The 14078-nt window shown below is 37.2% G+C and overlaps 1 protein-coding gene across 4 annotated transcripts in view; it reads right to left on the bottom strand.

The window, feature by feature from the left end:
- The window catches only part of SPATA7 (spermatogenesis associated 7), a 56145-nt gene extending 42546 nt beyond the window's left edge, over positions 1-13599 (bottom strand). For 2 of the 4 annotated variants that reach the window (XM_035261230.3, XM_002754177.4), the window contains exons 1-4: positions 13450-13599; positions 7858-7932; positions 5874-5969; positions 2167-2214 (exon numbers count right to left, since the gene is read on the bottom strand). In XM_035261230.3, the coding sequence (XP_035117121.1) occupies positions 2167-2214; positions 5874-5969; positions 7858-7932; positions 13450-13468 (238 nt within the window). In that variant the 5' untranslated portion in view covers positions 13469-13599. The remainder of the gene's footprint in view (positions 1-2166; positions 2215-5873; positions 5970-7857; positions 7933-13449) is intronic. The other 2 variants (XM_035261231.3, XM_002754178.5) reach the window with 1 other exon arrangement.
- Positions 13600-14078: the final 479 nt, after the last annotated feature.

Here is a 14078-nt window from a genome sequence, read left to right as displayed (position 1 = left end):
AAGATATACAAGAAGAGATGAGTTAACCAATTCTGCTGTTTGTGATCTTTACTAGATTGCACCCAAAAGGTATTTCCCTATCTATACTTTTATTCATTTATCATTTAGCATGAACTAACCTTGGGTTGATATTTACTTTTTAATGTAGAAATCCCCTCAAACTCTACATAAATTCAAATATTAACTTAGAAAACTTAGAAACTTAGAAAAACATTGAAATTAAAATGTATACCACTGATTTTTATATGATTAATAAGATAATCATATGTTTTTGGCCCATTTTTAAAATACACATTTCTTAATCAAAATCAAACAAAGGCTTCAAATGGTACTCTTCAGAAATTTTTACATATGGTTTTCAAATTTTTGGTCTGATGATTTGCTTAGTAAATATTTCTAAAAACGAAGATACTTGGTCAAAGGGTAAATATATAAGGATTGTATATATCCTACATCAATATTATGGATTTTACTTTTTTTTTTTTTTTTGAGACAGGTTCTCACTCTGTCACCTAGGCTGGAGTGCAGTGGCATGACCTCCCTGGCTCAAAGTAATCCTTCCACCTCAGCCTCCTCAGTAGCTGGGACCAGAGTTGCATGCCACCACATCCAGCTAATTTTTGTATTTTTTGAAGAGATAGGGTTTCACCATATTGCTTAGACTACTCTCAATTCCTGGGCTCAAGTGATCCACCTGCCTCTGTCTCCCAAAGTGCTGGGATTACACATGTGAGCCTCTGTGCCTGGGTATTCTGGGGTAATTTTTAAGTTAGAAATGCTTTCTCAAAAGACAATGTATCAACATCTTTTAGCATGGCTACTATTAAAAAAAAAAAAAAGGAAGTGTTGGGGAGCATGTGAAGAAATTTGAATACCTGAGCATCATTGGTCATAATGTAAAATGGTACACCTGCTATAGAAAACAACATGGTTGCTGAGCGCAGAGGCTCACATTTGTAATCCCAGCACTTTGGGGAACTGAGGCAATGGATTACTTGAGCTCAGAAGTTTGAGACAAGCCTGGACAACATGGTCAAACTCTGTCTCTACATAAAAAGACAATCACAGGCTGTGACAAAATTAGCTGGGTGTGGTGGCATGCACTTGTAGTCCCATCTATTTGGCAGGCTGTTAGGAGGCTGAGGTGGGATGATTGCTTGAGCCCAGGAGGCAAAGGTTGCAGTGAGGTGAGATTGCTCCACTGCACTTTAGCCAGAACGATAGAATGAGACCCTATCTCAAAAAAAAAAAAAGAAAGAAAAGGTTCTGGCATGGTGGCTCACACCTGTAATCCCAGCACTTTGGGAGGATGAGTCAGGTGGGTCACGAGGTCAGGAGTTCAAGCCCAGCCTGGCCAACATGGTGAAACCATGTCTCTACTAAAAATACAAAAATTAGCTAAGCATGGTGGTGGGCGCCTGTAATCCCAGCTACTCAGGAGGCTGAGGCAGGAGAATTGCTTGAACCCAGGAGGCAGAGGTTGCAGTGAGCCGAGATTGCACCATTGCACTCCAGCACGGGCAACGATAGCAAAACTCCATCTCAAAAAAATACAGGGCAGGGCAGGACAAGACAAGACTAGACTTCTGGATATATGCCCAAAATCTTTAAAAGGAAGGTCTTGAAGAGATTTTGCATACTCATGTCCATAGCAGTATTATTTATTCACAGCAGCCAAAAGGCGAATGCAACCCAAGTAACCATAAACTGATGAATGCATAAATGCGTTATATACATTCAACTGAATATTATTCAGCCTTATAAATGGAGATTCTGACTTATTACAATGTGGATGAACCTTGAGGACATTATGCTAGGTGAAATAAGCCAGTCACAAAATAACAAATACTATATGATTCCATGTATATAAGGTACCTGAAATAGATTCATAGAGATAGTAAGTACAATGATGACAGTAGTCAAATTCACAGAGACAGAAGTTGGTTTCCAGGGCCTATGGAAGGAAATTATTGTTTATATGGCACAGGATTTTCAGTTTTGCAGGATAAAGAGAGTTCTGGAGACAGTGGTTATCACTGTACCACAATATTAATGTACTTAATATTGAACTGGAAACTTAAAAATGGTTAAGATGGTAAATTTTATGTTAGATATATTTTACCCTAATTTTTTTAAAAAAGGCAATAATGTAAAAAAATTACTTACACTTTACACTGGTACTCATGCTTATTGGAACTGAGCAGTCTATTGCAGCTGAAAGAGAAAAGTTAGTAGTTTAATAATATTCTCAATATTTATAAATGACAAATACCAAATGTGGAAATCACAAAACGTTTCAGACCTTACATTTGTTTTATTGTACTTCTAGCGATGGAAAATACAATATCCCTGATTAAAAATACACTGTTGAGATTAATAACTCATTCAATACTGCAGAAGAAAGTATTAGTGAACTTGAAAATACAGCAATATAAACTATTCAAAATGTAACAGACTTAACATTCTTATGATGTAGTCTCAAAACAAGCTTAGGGAAAAAAGCAAAATGGAAGCCTTACACTACTTGATTTCAAGACTTTGCGGTGTAATTCTACAATAATTAAAGCAGTGTGGTATGGGCTTAAAGACAGACATATAGATCAACAGAACCAAAGAGTTAAGTCCAGAAACAGACCCACATATATGGTCAACTGACTTTCAAAAAGTACTAAACAATTAAATAGAGAAAACATAACCTCTTTAACAAATGGTACTGGGAAATTTGGATATGAAGAGGCAAAAAACAAAACAAACAAAAACCCCAAAACCCTTATATCACACCACGTAAAAAAAATTAACTCAAAATGGATTGCAAACTTAAATGTAAGGGTTAAAACTATAAAACTTTTAAAAGAAAACATATTAAGAAAATCTTAGTGACCTAAGGTTAGGCAAAGATTTCTTGAAAAGGCTATAAAAACAACTATAAAAAACTAAATTATTACATGATTTTCACATCACAAAATATTTCTTTTTTTTCCAGCCATTTAGTAATATCAACATCATAGTATATAAACTAAAATTTTATAACTTCAGCTCTTCAAATGAGAAAATCATAAAAATTTAAAAGACAGTAAAAAATTGGTGAAATTCAAATAAGGTCTGTAGTTAATGGGATTGCATCAATATTGATTTCCTGGTTTTTATAGCTATACTAGTGATTTTTAAGATTTTTAACATTAGCGGAAGCAGGGTAAAGCATATATGATAACTGTCTATACCAATTTTTTTTTGGAGATAGAGTCTTGTTCTGTTGCCAGGCTTGAGTGCAGTGGCACAATCTTGGCTCACGGCAACCTCCACCTCCTTGGTTTAAGTGACTCCCCAGCCTCAGCCTCCGGATAGCTGGAACTACAGGCACACACCACCATGCCTGGGTAATTTTTTGTATTTTTAGTAGAGACAGGGTGTTTCGCTATGTAGGCCAGAATGGTCTCGATCTCCTGACCTCATAATCCACCCATCTCAGCCTCCCAAAGTGCTGGGATTACAAGTATGAGCCACCACATCTGGCCTCTCTATACCATTTTGATTTTTATGTTTTGTTTATTATTTATTTTTTACTTTTTTTTTGAGACAGAGTCTTACTCCCTCACCCAGGCCAGGGAGCAGTGGTGCAATCTCGGCTCAATGCAGCCTCTGCCTCCTGGGTTCAAGCGATTCTCCTGCCTCAGTCTCCTGAGTAGTTGGGATTACAGGTGCCCACCATTACATCCAGCTAATTTTTTGTATGTTTAGTAGAGATGGGGTTTCACCATGTTGGCCAGGCTGGTCTCAAACTTCTGACCTAGTGATTCCCCACCTTGGCCTTCCAAAGTGCTGGATTACAGGCGTGAGCCACCACGCCTGGCCTATATCATTTTTTTTTGTTTACCTTTGTTGTTGTTTTTGTTTGTTTTCTTTTTATTTCTGTACTATATCATTTTTAAATGTTTATGTAAGTCTAAAAATTCTTCCAGAATAAAATTTTTACAAAGAAAATGAAAACACCAAATACAGATTGGGAAAAAATATATCTGATATAGAACCTACATATAAAGAAACTCTCACAACTTAATACTAAAGAGACAACCCATTTATAATAATGGGTAAAAGATTTCAATAGGCATTTCACCAAAGAAGATATACAGATGGAAAATAAAAAGTTAACATCATTAGAAATCAGGGAAATAAAACTATGAAGTTGTACTATTTCATATTCACTAGAATGGTTAAAAAAAGGACTGTCAACACAAAGGGTTGGTAAGGGTGCAGAAGTAATGGAAATGTAAAATGAAACATTCACTCTGGAAAACTGTAGTTTCTTATAAAATCACACTTATACTTAATATATTACCTCATAGTTCTACCTGACACATACATTTGCCCAAGTGAAATGTAAACACCTTCCAAAATTGTATGTGAATGTTTACAGTGGCTTTACGCCTTTTGAAGTAGCCAAAACAATCCAGATGTTTAACGACTGGTGAATCATAAACAAATTGTGGTTTATTCATGAAATGAAATACTCCTTAACAATACAAAAGGATAAATGGTGGTACATAGAACAGCATAAATAAGTCTTAAGATTGTTAAGCTAACTGAAAAAAGCCAGACCTAAAACAATGCATGATTCCATTTCTATGGACTTACAGAAAAGGTAAAAATATAGTAAGAGAGAGAAGATCAGTGGTTGCCAGGGATTTGTCAGGAAGGGACTGACTACAAAGGACGAGGGGGAAGTCTCTGAGGTAATGGACTTTTTCTATATCAAAGGCTGGCAAATTTTTTCTACAAAGAGCCAAGAAGTAAATGCTTCAGGCTTTGCAGGGTGATATAGTCTGTCCCAACTGGTCAACTCTGCTTTTTAGTGTAAAAGCTGCCACAGACAACATGAACATGATTATGTTTGACTATGGATAACTAAACTTGAATTTCATGTCGCAAAATATTGTTTTTTCAATTTTTTGCTACCCTTTAAAAATATGAACACTATTCTTAGTTCGTGGGCTGTACACAAACAGGTGGTGGGAGGGTTTGGCCTGCAAGATGTAGTTAGCTGATTCCTGTTTTACAGCATAACTGTAGTAGTATTTTTATAAATTAGAAATACTTTTATATTTTAAAAAAATATTTATAAAATATTTTGTCAGCTTTATTGAGATAAAACTTACATTATAAAATACATTATAATCAATGCATTTTATAATGTAAGTTTTATCCCAATAAAGCTGGCAAAAGAAGGAGAAATTAAACAGAAAAACAGCATCTTCTTTGTGCAACTTCCATAGATTTTAAACAAAAAAGGCAGACTGTTTAAACAAAAAAAGCAGACTATAAATTTTTATATTAAAAGTAATACCTAGCTTTTACAGTGGCTCATGCCTATAATCCCAGCACTTTGGGAGGCTGAGATGAGTGGACCATGAGGTCAGGAGTTCAATTCCAGCCTGGCTAGCATGGTGAAACCCTGTCTCTACTAAAAATACAAAAAATTAGCTAAGCATCCAGTTACTTGGGAGGCAGAGGTGGGAGAACAGCTTGAACCTGGGAGGCATAAGTTGCAATGAGCCAAGATCACACTGCTGCACTCTAGCCTGGGCAACAGGTCAGGACTCTGTTAAAAAAAAAAGGGAGGGGCAATATCTAACAAAATATTATTAGCAACAGAGATAAAATGAAATAAAATAGGCCTTATATAGATTTCAAATATAGTTAAAAAATGGGTATGAATTTACTAAGTATAGTCAATAGTTTGTGATCACATTAAATCAAACAAATACAAATCCTCTTACATATATAATGTATTCATTTTTGCTATAGATGTATTTTAATGAGAAGTGAAGCTGGAGGTTTACATTGAGTACAGAGAGTTCACATTTGCACATTTTTACCTTTGGCTGAAAGGATTTTATTATAGTGAACAGCCATGTGATTCTTGACCAGCTGGAGAGTGCTTAGTCTGAGAGAAGAGGAATCAGTGCAAAAAGCTAAAAATTAAAACATAATTATTATATATATATATAACTAATATAAAAATCATGAGATAAACAAGTTGCTGATTAACTCATTCTTATAAAATGTTCTGAAATTCAACCAGAGATATTGATATGATATTGTAATGTGAAGCTTTAATCTTGCACTGATAATGCTGATGTGCTATTAACCATTTGGGTTCAAACCTTCCTGAGAATACAATTTTACAAGCCCGAGAGTTTGGGGAAGAAATTCTAGAATACAATCTATTATTATATTTATGAAATGATTTCTTTCTGACAGCTCTCAATCTTGTAACTAAGGGTGTTTAGCTGCTTGCTTAATTAGTTACCACTGTTAAAGAATCCATAGAGCTTCAGAAATTCAATGAATACCAAATCTCAAAACCTATATACAAAAATTCCATTCTGATAAGCAAATTTCTAACTTAAACCTGAAAACAGGATCTACATATCAGTTTATTACATTATTTTTGAAGTACTAAAACCATCTTATAACAAGTGTAATCGCATAGAAATTCCGTAACATTAAACTCCCTGATCCTCATTCAAACTGTTTAAGAGAAATCTTATAAATAGTTAAGCACTTACACACAAATATAAAATGAAAACGTAGGCAAAACTTTTTTAAACATAAAAAACAGTTTTGGAGAAGTAATACATGCAATGTGGCTAAAAAAATTCAACAGCTAAAATGGCATATGGAGATTGAAAAATAAGTGACTTCTCTACCCTGACCTTTAGTCTCCCTTCCCAGAAATACACTGTTACTATTTAAATGCATACTTCCAGGGAAACTCTGCATAATATAAGCCTATGCAATAATTATGAGCTTATGCTACTACTAAAAACATTTACTGAATGGATGCCATTTACCACGTGTTGTTCTAAACTCTTTATATGTATAAACTTATCTAGTCATTATTATTATCATTTAATAGAAGTGAAAACAGAGTCACAGAGATGGGTTACATCTTCAAGGTTACACTGTTGATAAAGGATGCAGCTTCCATGTGACCCACAGAAGCAGCCTCATACTTAACAACCACCATACCTATACCAGCTCTATACATACATTCTTTAAAAAAAGTTAGCAAACTTTACATATTGTTCTTTATCCTGATTTCTATGTATGTATATTTTAAATCTAGTTTCAACTTTTTATTTAAAATTTATTTTTTAAAGTTTATGATTATGCACATATATATGTATGTATCACATTGTAATACAAAGAAATAAATGAGGCATCTGAAAATGAGATCATTCCACCACATTTGGAAGTTAACAGTATCAAAGATTTTTCATGTAAATAAGAAAAACAAGGCTTTCAATTATTTTGCCTAAAGACATAGACTTATACTTCTAAGCCATAATTACCAAAAACTTATTTTAAAACCCACCTTAAAATTTTATCTTGAAAGCTTTAAAATACAAAAATATCACGGCACCTAGAAATCTAGCTGGATAAAGAGGCCCATAGGCCTTTGCTCCTATAATATGAAATGTATTATTCAAGTGTTCTTTTTCTCTGCACAGCTTTTCCTTTACAGTGCTTGTGTCTTTAATACCTGCTACTGACCATTTTAACAAGGCAAGCATGCCTTAAATCAGGATAGTTTCCTGGCAAAAGTAGAGCTGGATTGCTGCAGCAGCTGGAAGCATGAGACAGCTAAGTCCACATCCAGGGCACAATAGTAGTTTGAAATCATAGACTCCAAAATTCTCTATTCTCAAGAACTCCTATATTTCATTAAAATTAATAATATGAAGTTCAAATATTTGTCAAATGAAATCATGTTTCCATCATGTCATATAATTTTCAAGCAAAGGAAACATTCAGACAATCTTTTAACAAAGCTACCATTTTAAGTACCTCACTTACCATTACTTTTGGTGCTCAAGTGTCCTTTAAATAGGCATGGTGGACCATATGTGGGAAGGACAGATGTTGCTCTGACTTTTAACAACAATAAAAAAATCATAAATTAGGATAAATGAAACACAACTTTTACAAAAACAACAACATTCAATTTTTTTAAAATAATAAATTTATCACAAAATGATCTCTCTCCCCAAAACGCAACTGTGCTTTTAGTGGTAATCTCCATAACAGGAAATCTGAGTTACAGTACTAAATGTAATTTAATATGCAAAATATAAATGCTATATCCCCCAAACAGAGATGTTTTAAGAGGGTAAGATGGCTAGTTTGCTATCAGGTGGGCTGTTAAAAGCTGTAACAGAAAGGACACATACAAAGTCTAGAAGATACATGGATGACTAAATTAAATACAGAAAAATAGGTATTGAGATAGGAGAACTAAAATCTAGGACAAGAGAACAGACCTTATCAGAATAGATTAAAACAGAAAAACAAACTGAGGTCAGAATATCTAATAAGTTCTATGTCACAGGTCAGAGAGCAAAAAGGAAAAAAAAATATTTAGGACAATACAAGTCAAGGTGATGCCATCTGAGCTGGGAATAAAGATAGTCATGAAATGAGTACAGCTTTTACCAAGAAAGGAGGGTAACATCTAAACATAAGAAAGAATAAACATAAGAAAAACTCTCAGGAAACCTAATTTCTCCAGATAGAAAGAACTGTGACTTTTTTCTTGTCTGGAATTCAATGCCTCTTCACCTGGAAATAAACCTCAACTTTTCTTTGGGTAACTGCTGTTCCCTTACTCTACGCCCAGGTGGTTCAAATAGAGCTGACCCCACTTTCAGGGTTAGGCATAAAACCTCAATCTGGACAGCTGTGTTGACAGCGTCAGCAATGCTATATTATCCAAGTCCTGCCATGAGAGATACACATCCTGGGCCTTTGACTGGAACTATTAGGAAAGGTACTTTCATTTCACTGAGCTTGCTAAACCCAGTGAAGGATCTGGGTTTGTCAAGCTTGCTGGTGGCACCATATAAAGGAACCTGTCTGAGAATGAAGCCTACACAGTCAAGGGGAACCAAGATAGAAAGGAATTCCTTGGTGACATCATTTGAGTACCCAAAGCCAACAATGTTGGAAAATACCTTCCCTAGACTTTTCTTTGCACTGGCCAAAAAATAAGAAATAATAAATAAAAAATAAAAAATCCCAGTTTAGCTTAAACCAGTATGAGTTGGATTTCTTCATTTATAGACAAAATGCTAATTTGTTGAACTGTAACTGTGCCAGGCAGTGTTCCAAGCACTTTGCTGGTATAAATTCATGTAATCCTTACAACAATACTACAATTCTCCCTACTTTATAGATGAGGGTAATCAAAGCACAGAGGTTAAACTTGTAATTTGCCCAAGATTACACAAGAATCTGACAGATTTGGGATCTGCACCCAAGCAGTCTGGTTTCTGGGTCTTACGATTACACTATCTTGACCCACATAAACTGCTCAGTACTTGAAGCATGCTCTAAGCTACTAAATCATGTGAAACACACTAGATGATATCTCAACTGTGTGTAGTATATTCACTCCAAATTCGATTCTGTTGTATGTATGTTTCACCATAGGTCACAGAAAGAGGAAAAACAGATATACCCAGAGAAGCTGGAGAGGATGAAAAGAAAATGAAAAAAGGTTGGAACCTGGTGACACTGCCTGGAATAGAAATGCTTCCCCACCCATCTGTAGGTGATGGCTGTGAACAAGAGAGTTAAGATTTGGCCCCAGGAATCAATCTAGCTTCTCTTTAGCATAAGATGGTGGTAAGAACAAACATGGAATTTAGATGTCCCCTTGTCTATTTACCATCAGATATTAGATGTACACCAAGGCATATACTCATTGGTTTCTAATATTCCAATAGATAAATGTGATATTAAAAGTGAGAGAATTAGGGCTGGGCACAATGGCTTGATGTGCTTTAGTAATCCCAGCACTTTGGGAAACTGAGGCAGGCGGATCACTAAAGCCCAGGAATTAGAGACCAGCCTGGACAACACGGCAAAACTCTAACTACAAAAAAAATACAAAAATTAGCTGGGCATGGTGGTGCGCACCTGTAGTCCCAGCTACACAGGAGGCTGAGTTGGGAGGATGATTGGGCCCAGGAGATTGCACTGCACTCCAGCCTGGGTAACTAAATGAGACCTTTGTCTCAAAACAAACCAAACACCAAAATAAAACAAAAACCCTGACAGAACTGAAGGGAGAAATAGACAATTTAATTCATCTATCCTCTCACAGTTTCTCTTGTTCCTGCTTTGTGTCCTGTGTATAGGTAACATTTTCCTGCTTTTTTTTTTTTCTTTGCACGACTTGCAATTTCTCTTTGTTGAAAAGTTATTTTAGGTAATACATTGTATCAACTCTAGATACAGAATCCTCTCCTGAGCTTGTTTTTATTGTTGTTCACTTGGTGTTTGGTGACTTGGCTAAGCAATTTATTCAAGTTTATTTCTCATGGAATGTGAAGCTGCTCGTGTCACTAATCAGTGATGAAGCTTTGGGCACGTGCACAATCATGCCTTCTCTAATGAGGTCTCTTTCAAAATGTCCTTCCTGGAGTACTTTCCCTTAATTCTCGGTACCAAATATAGTTTTCTTATATCGTTTTATTTTAGTTAATTCACTAATTAATTTTTTAAAATACTAGAGACAGGGTCCTGCTACGTTACTCAGGCTGGTTATAAACTCCTGGCCTCAAGTGATGCTCCTACCTCAGCCTCCCAAAATGCTGAGATTACAGGCATAAGCTGACACGCCCAGCCTCTTATATCTTATAGTTACTCTTTTATGAACATATAACAATTCTTTAACTTTTCCTTGTATAAATCACTGTATCATTTCTATCTCCTGATTGGACCCTGAATGATCCAAAGGGGCATGGAGAAGTAGCCTCAAACCAAATGCCAAGGAAAAGAACATCATTCTCTGTTAAGACTAAAATCCTATCAGTGAGATTGAAGGTCTTAGTAGTGAGATTCATTAGTATATGAGAGCAGCCCAGTTTCCTACACAGTTTGATTAAAATAGCGAGAAGAAAGTCCAGTGAAGAAAGATGAAGGTGTTTCTTGTGGCAGGGTTTCTCTGGAAAACCAAACTTTTGGGAATCTACCATTTAAAAATTTATCTATGGGACCAATAGATGAAAATATACATATTTTTTGAGATGGATTCTTGCTCTGTTGCACAGGCTGAAATACAGTGGCATGCTCTCGGCTCACTGCAACCTCCCAGGTTCAAGTGATTCTCCTGCTTTTGCCTCCCGAGTAGCTGGGACTACAGGTGCACACTAATTTTTGTTTTTTTTTTTTTTTGGCGGAGACAGGGTTTAACCATGTTGCCCAGGTTGGTCTCAAACTCCTGACCTCAAGTGATCCACCTGCTTCAGCCTCCCAGAGTGCTGGGCAAAAATTTTTTTTCAAGTTACTTCCAGTTATTTATACTAATAGGTTGCCTCCTCTCCTCCCCAAAGGTCATTGATATTAGAATGAATGGCAGTTTGTTATTCTCAATCTTTTCTTCACCTTCCCCATGGGGAGTTGGAAACAATGTCTTATATATTACCTAGTCCAAGCCACCATTTTATAAATAACTGAGGCCTAGGGATATAGAGTGACTTGCTGAAGATTACCAAGTTAGTTAATAGTAAACAAAGATTACAAACAAGACTAACCATTTTTCAGTCTGGTGCTCTATTATACCACCATTCAGAAGGTTTGCCTTACAAAACAATGTCTAAAACGTGATTACAGTAGGAACATGACAAAAGATAATTTTCTTTAGATGTTTTAATATTTTATGCTCTGAAATAACTAAAAGTCACCTCCTAATGAAATCTAAGAAACTTATTTTCAATTAAAATTAAGTACTTTAGCTTTGGCTAAAATTATTTACAGATTCCTATTAATAATAATTTACAGTATATGAAAGCTGACTGCCACAGTTATTTGCTGATTGATTTTAAAAATTCAAAACCAATAACAATATTTCATATTATGTTATATCCTAAAAATGAAGCTAATTAAATGTGCAAGTTGTAAAGATATCAATGTTTTTGCATTTGGCATGAACCCAATTTTTAAAATAATTCAATAAACAAATACTGACAACTTACTGAATCTATTATACTGTAAATGTTACATATATCCTCTCCCCCTGTCACACCCCTACCATGGGCTAGTAAATAAAAGCACTGGCTTCAGATTTTATAGTCTTCGCCTAGATTCAAAGCCTGTTCTGCCTTTTACTGTGACCTTGGCAAGTTATTTGTGATCTTTTGCTTCAGTTTCTTCACTATGACATAAGGCTAATGCCTATCTAACAAGCTATTTTTGTATATTGAGAGAATTGGGAAATAGGTCCTTGCACGTAGCAAGGGTTTAATGTTGGTTTATGTGCAAAATTCCTTAAGATCATCATCAAGCGTTTTGATCTGCTTTTTCTGAAACCTAGGTTGGTAAAGTGTCAGAATATACAGTTTGCTGATCAATGAATAGTATTCTTCTACATTCAGAGCAGCCCTTATTTCGATCAACGACTACATAATAAAGGCAGATTCATTTCTTGAAGAAATCACCTAGCAGCTTGGTTTTAAGGCAGTCTTTTAAATAGACAGGGACACTGAATTGGGAGGTGTGGGGAGCCTAAAGATTGCCTTATTTGACTAGGAAAGAATGCTACTGGTTCAGAAGGTGTGAAAATGCCAATTATTTTGTTTGGGCCGATTTGTAGAGGTTTAAGGTTATATTTCCCCGTCCCCAATCCCATCCCATGATGTCCACCTGACTCAAGAAATCAGTGGAGAACAGGAGTATATGGTGATTACGGATTGCTGCTAAACTGCATTCCGCTGACCAGCAATACTGCATTACCTGGAAATTTATTATAAATGCAAAAATCTCAGCCACCCCCAAGGGACCTATTGAATAATAATCTGCATTTTAACATGATTCTGAGGGGATTCCTATTCACATAAAGTTACAGAAGCCCACGGTTAGTCAATAGCTTTGGGGAACGTAATTAGTTACTGAATGGGAGGTTTCTATTTACTAAGCACTTAAAATGTGCCCGGATCTTCTCTTTATTATCTGCATTTAATCCTCAAGAACTCCATGGCCTGGGTATTTGACCCTCACGTTCAAGAGACGAGAAAACTGAGAACATGTCCATGGAGGGCAGAGGGGTTTGATTTGGGGCCCGGGGAGGTCTGACTCCAAAGACCAAACCTGGTTCCTCTGCCTGGGAGCTACCGAGGATTTAAAGGCTGCACGACCCTGATTTCAGGAGACAGGGCCGCCTGGTGTCAGGGAGACTAATTCAGAGCAAAGAAACGGCCCTGAGAGCCTCGCAAGCAGGCCCTCCCTTTTCCTTTGCGTGGGCCCGGGAAGCTCGGGGTAACCTGGCGACTCAGCCGGGACAGGGAGCGCCCAAGGGACGGCCTTGCCTCGGCTGCCCGGACCCGAGGCTGGGAGCGCCGGCTGGAGCGACGGGCGAGGCAGCGGTCGCCCGTGACAGCTGCCCTTTACCTCTCCGGCTGCCATCCATGCTTAGTCCTCTTGCAGCCGCCGTGGAGACACGTAGGATTCCCTCTGGTCCTTCCCCCTGCCCGCCCAGCCCTGGCAGTGGAGGACTGGAAAGGAGGAGCCGGCGGGAGCTGCAGCAGCCGAGAAACCGTCGCCAGGTTGGTTGCTAAGGGCCCGGTACAGGGCGTCGCGATTGTGACGTCACGGCGCGGGGGACGTGCGTTTTGCAGCCCCGCCTCCGAAGTACCCGGTAGTAGGAGGGAATTGCTGATGGAGGGATCTGGCGGAGAAGGTGTATCAATCCCCAGTCTGTTGCTCTGGGATCCTGCCAGTCTTCCGCAGAGCGACCTCCTGTCAGGATCCAAGTCACCAGCACCTGATAGGCTCTGTCCCTGTGGGAAGAGCAGGGAGAGGAGGTGGACTCATCTGGCATCCATGTCCTCTGGGTCCTGGAGAAAAGTCAAGCACAAATGTTAGTTGAGGTCAGGGTAACATTTATGCAGTTCCAAATAATTAAATTTCAAAACAGACCGTGAACTTTTGGATTAGTGAAAATCCTAGCAGTGAAAAACATCTACGTGTTTACATCTTAATTCTTAACTTTAATAATAAATTTGAATTTCCTTTCTGCT

Source organism: Callithrix jacchus, chromosome 8, assembly GCF_049354715.1.
Source record: "Callithrix jacchus isolate 240 chromosome 8, calJac240_pri, whole genome shotgun sequence".
NCBI lineage: Eukaryota > Metazoa > Chordata > Mammalia > Primates > Cebidae > Callithrix > Callithrix jacchus.
Note: the sequence above shows the minus strand (reverse complement) of the source record. Positions and strands in the feature narration are given on the sequence as shown.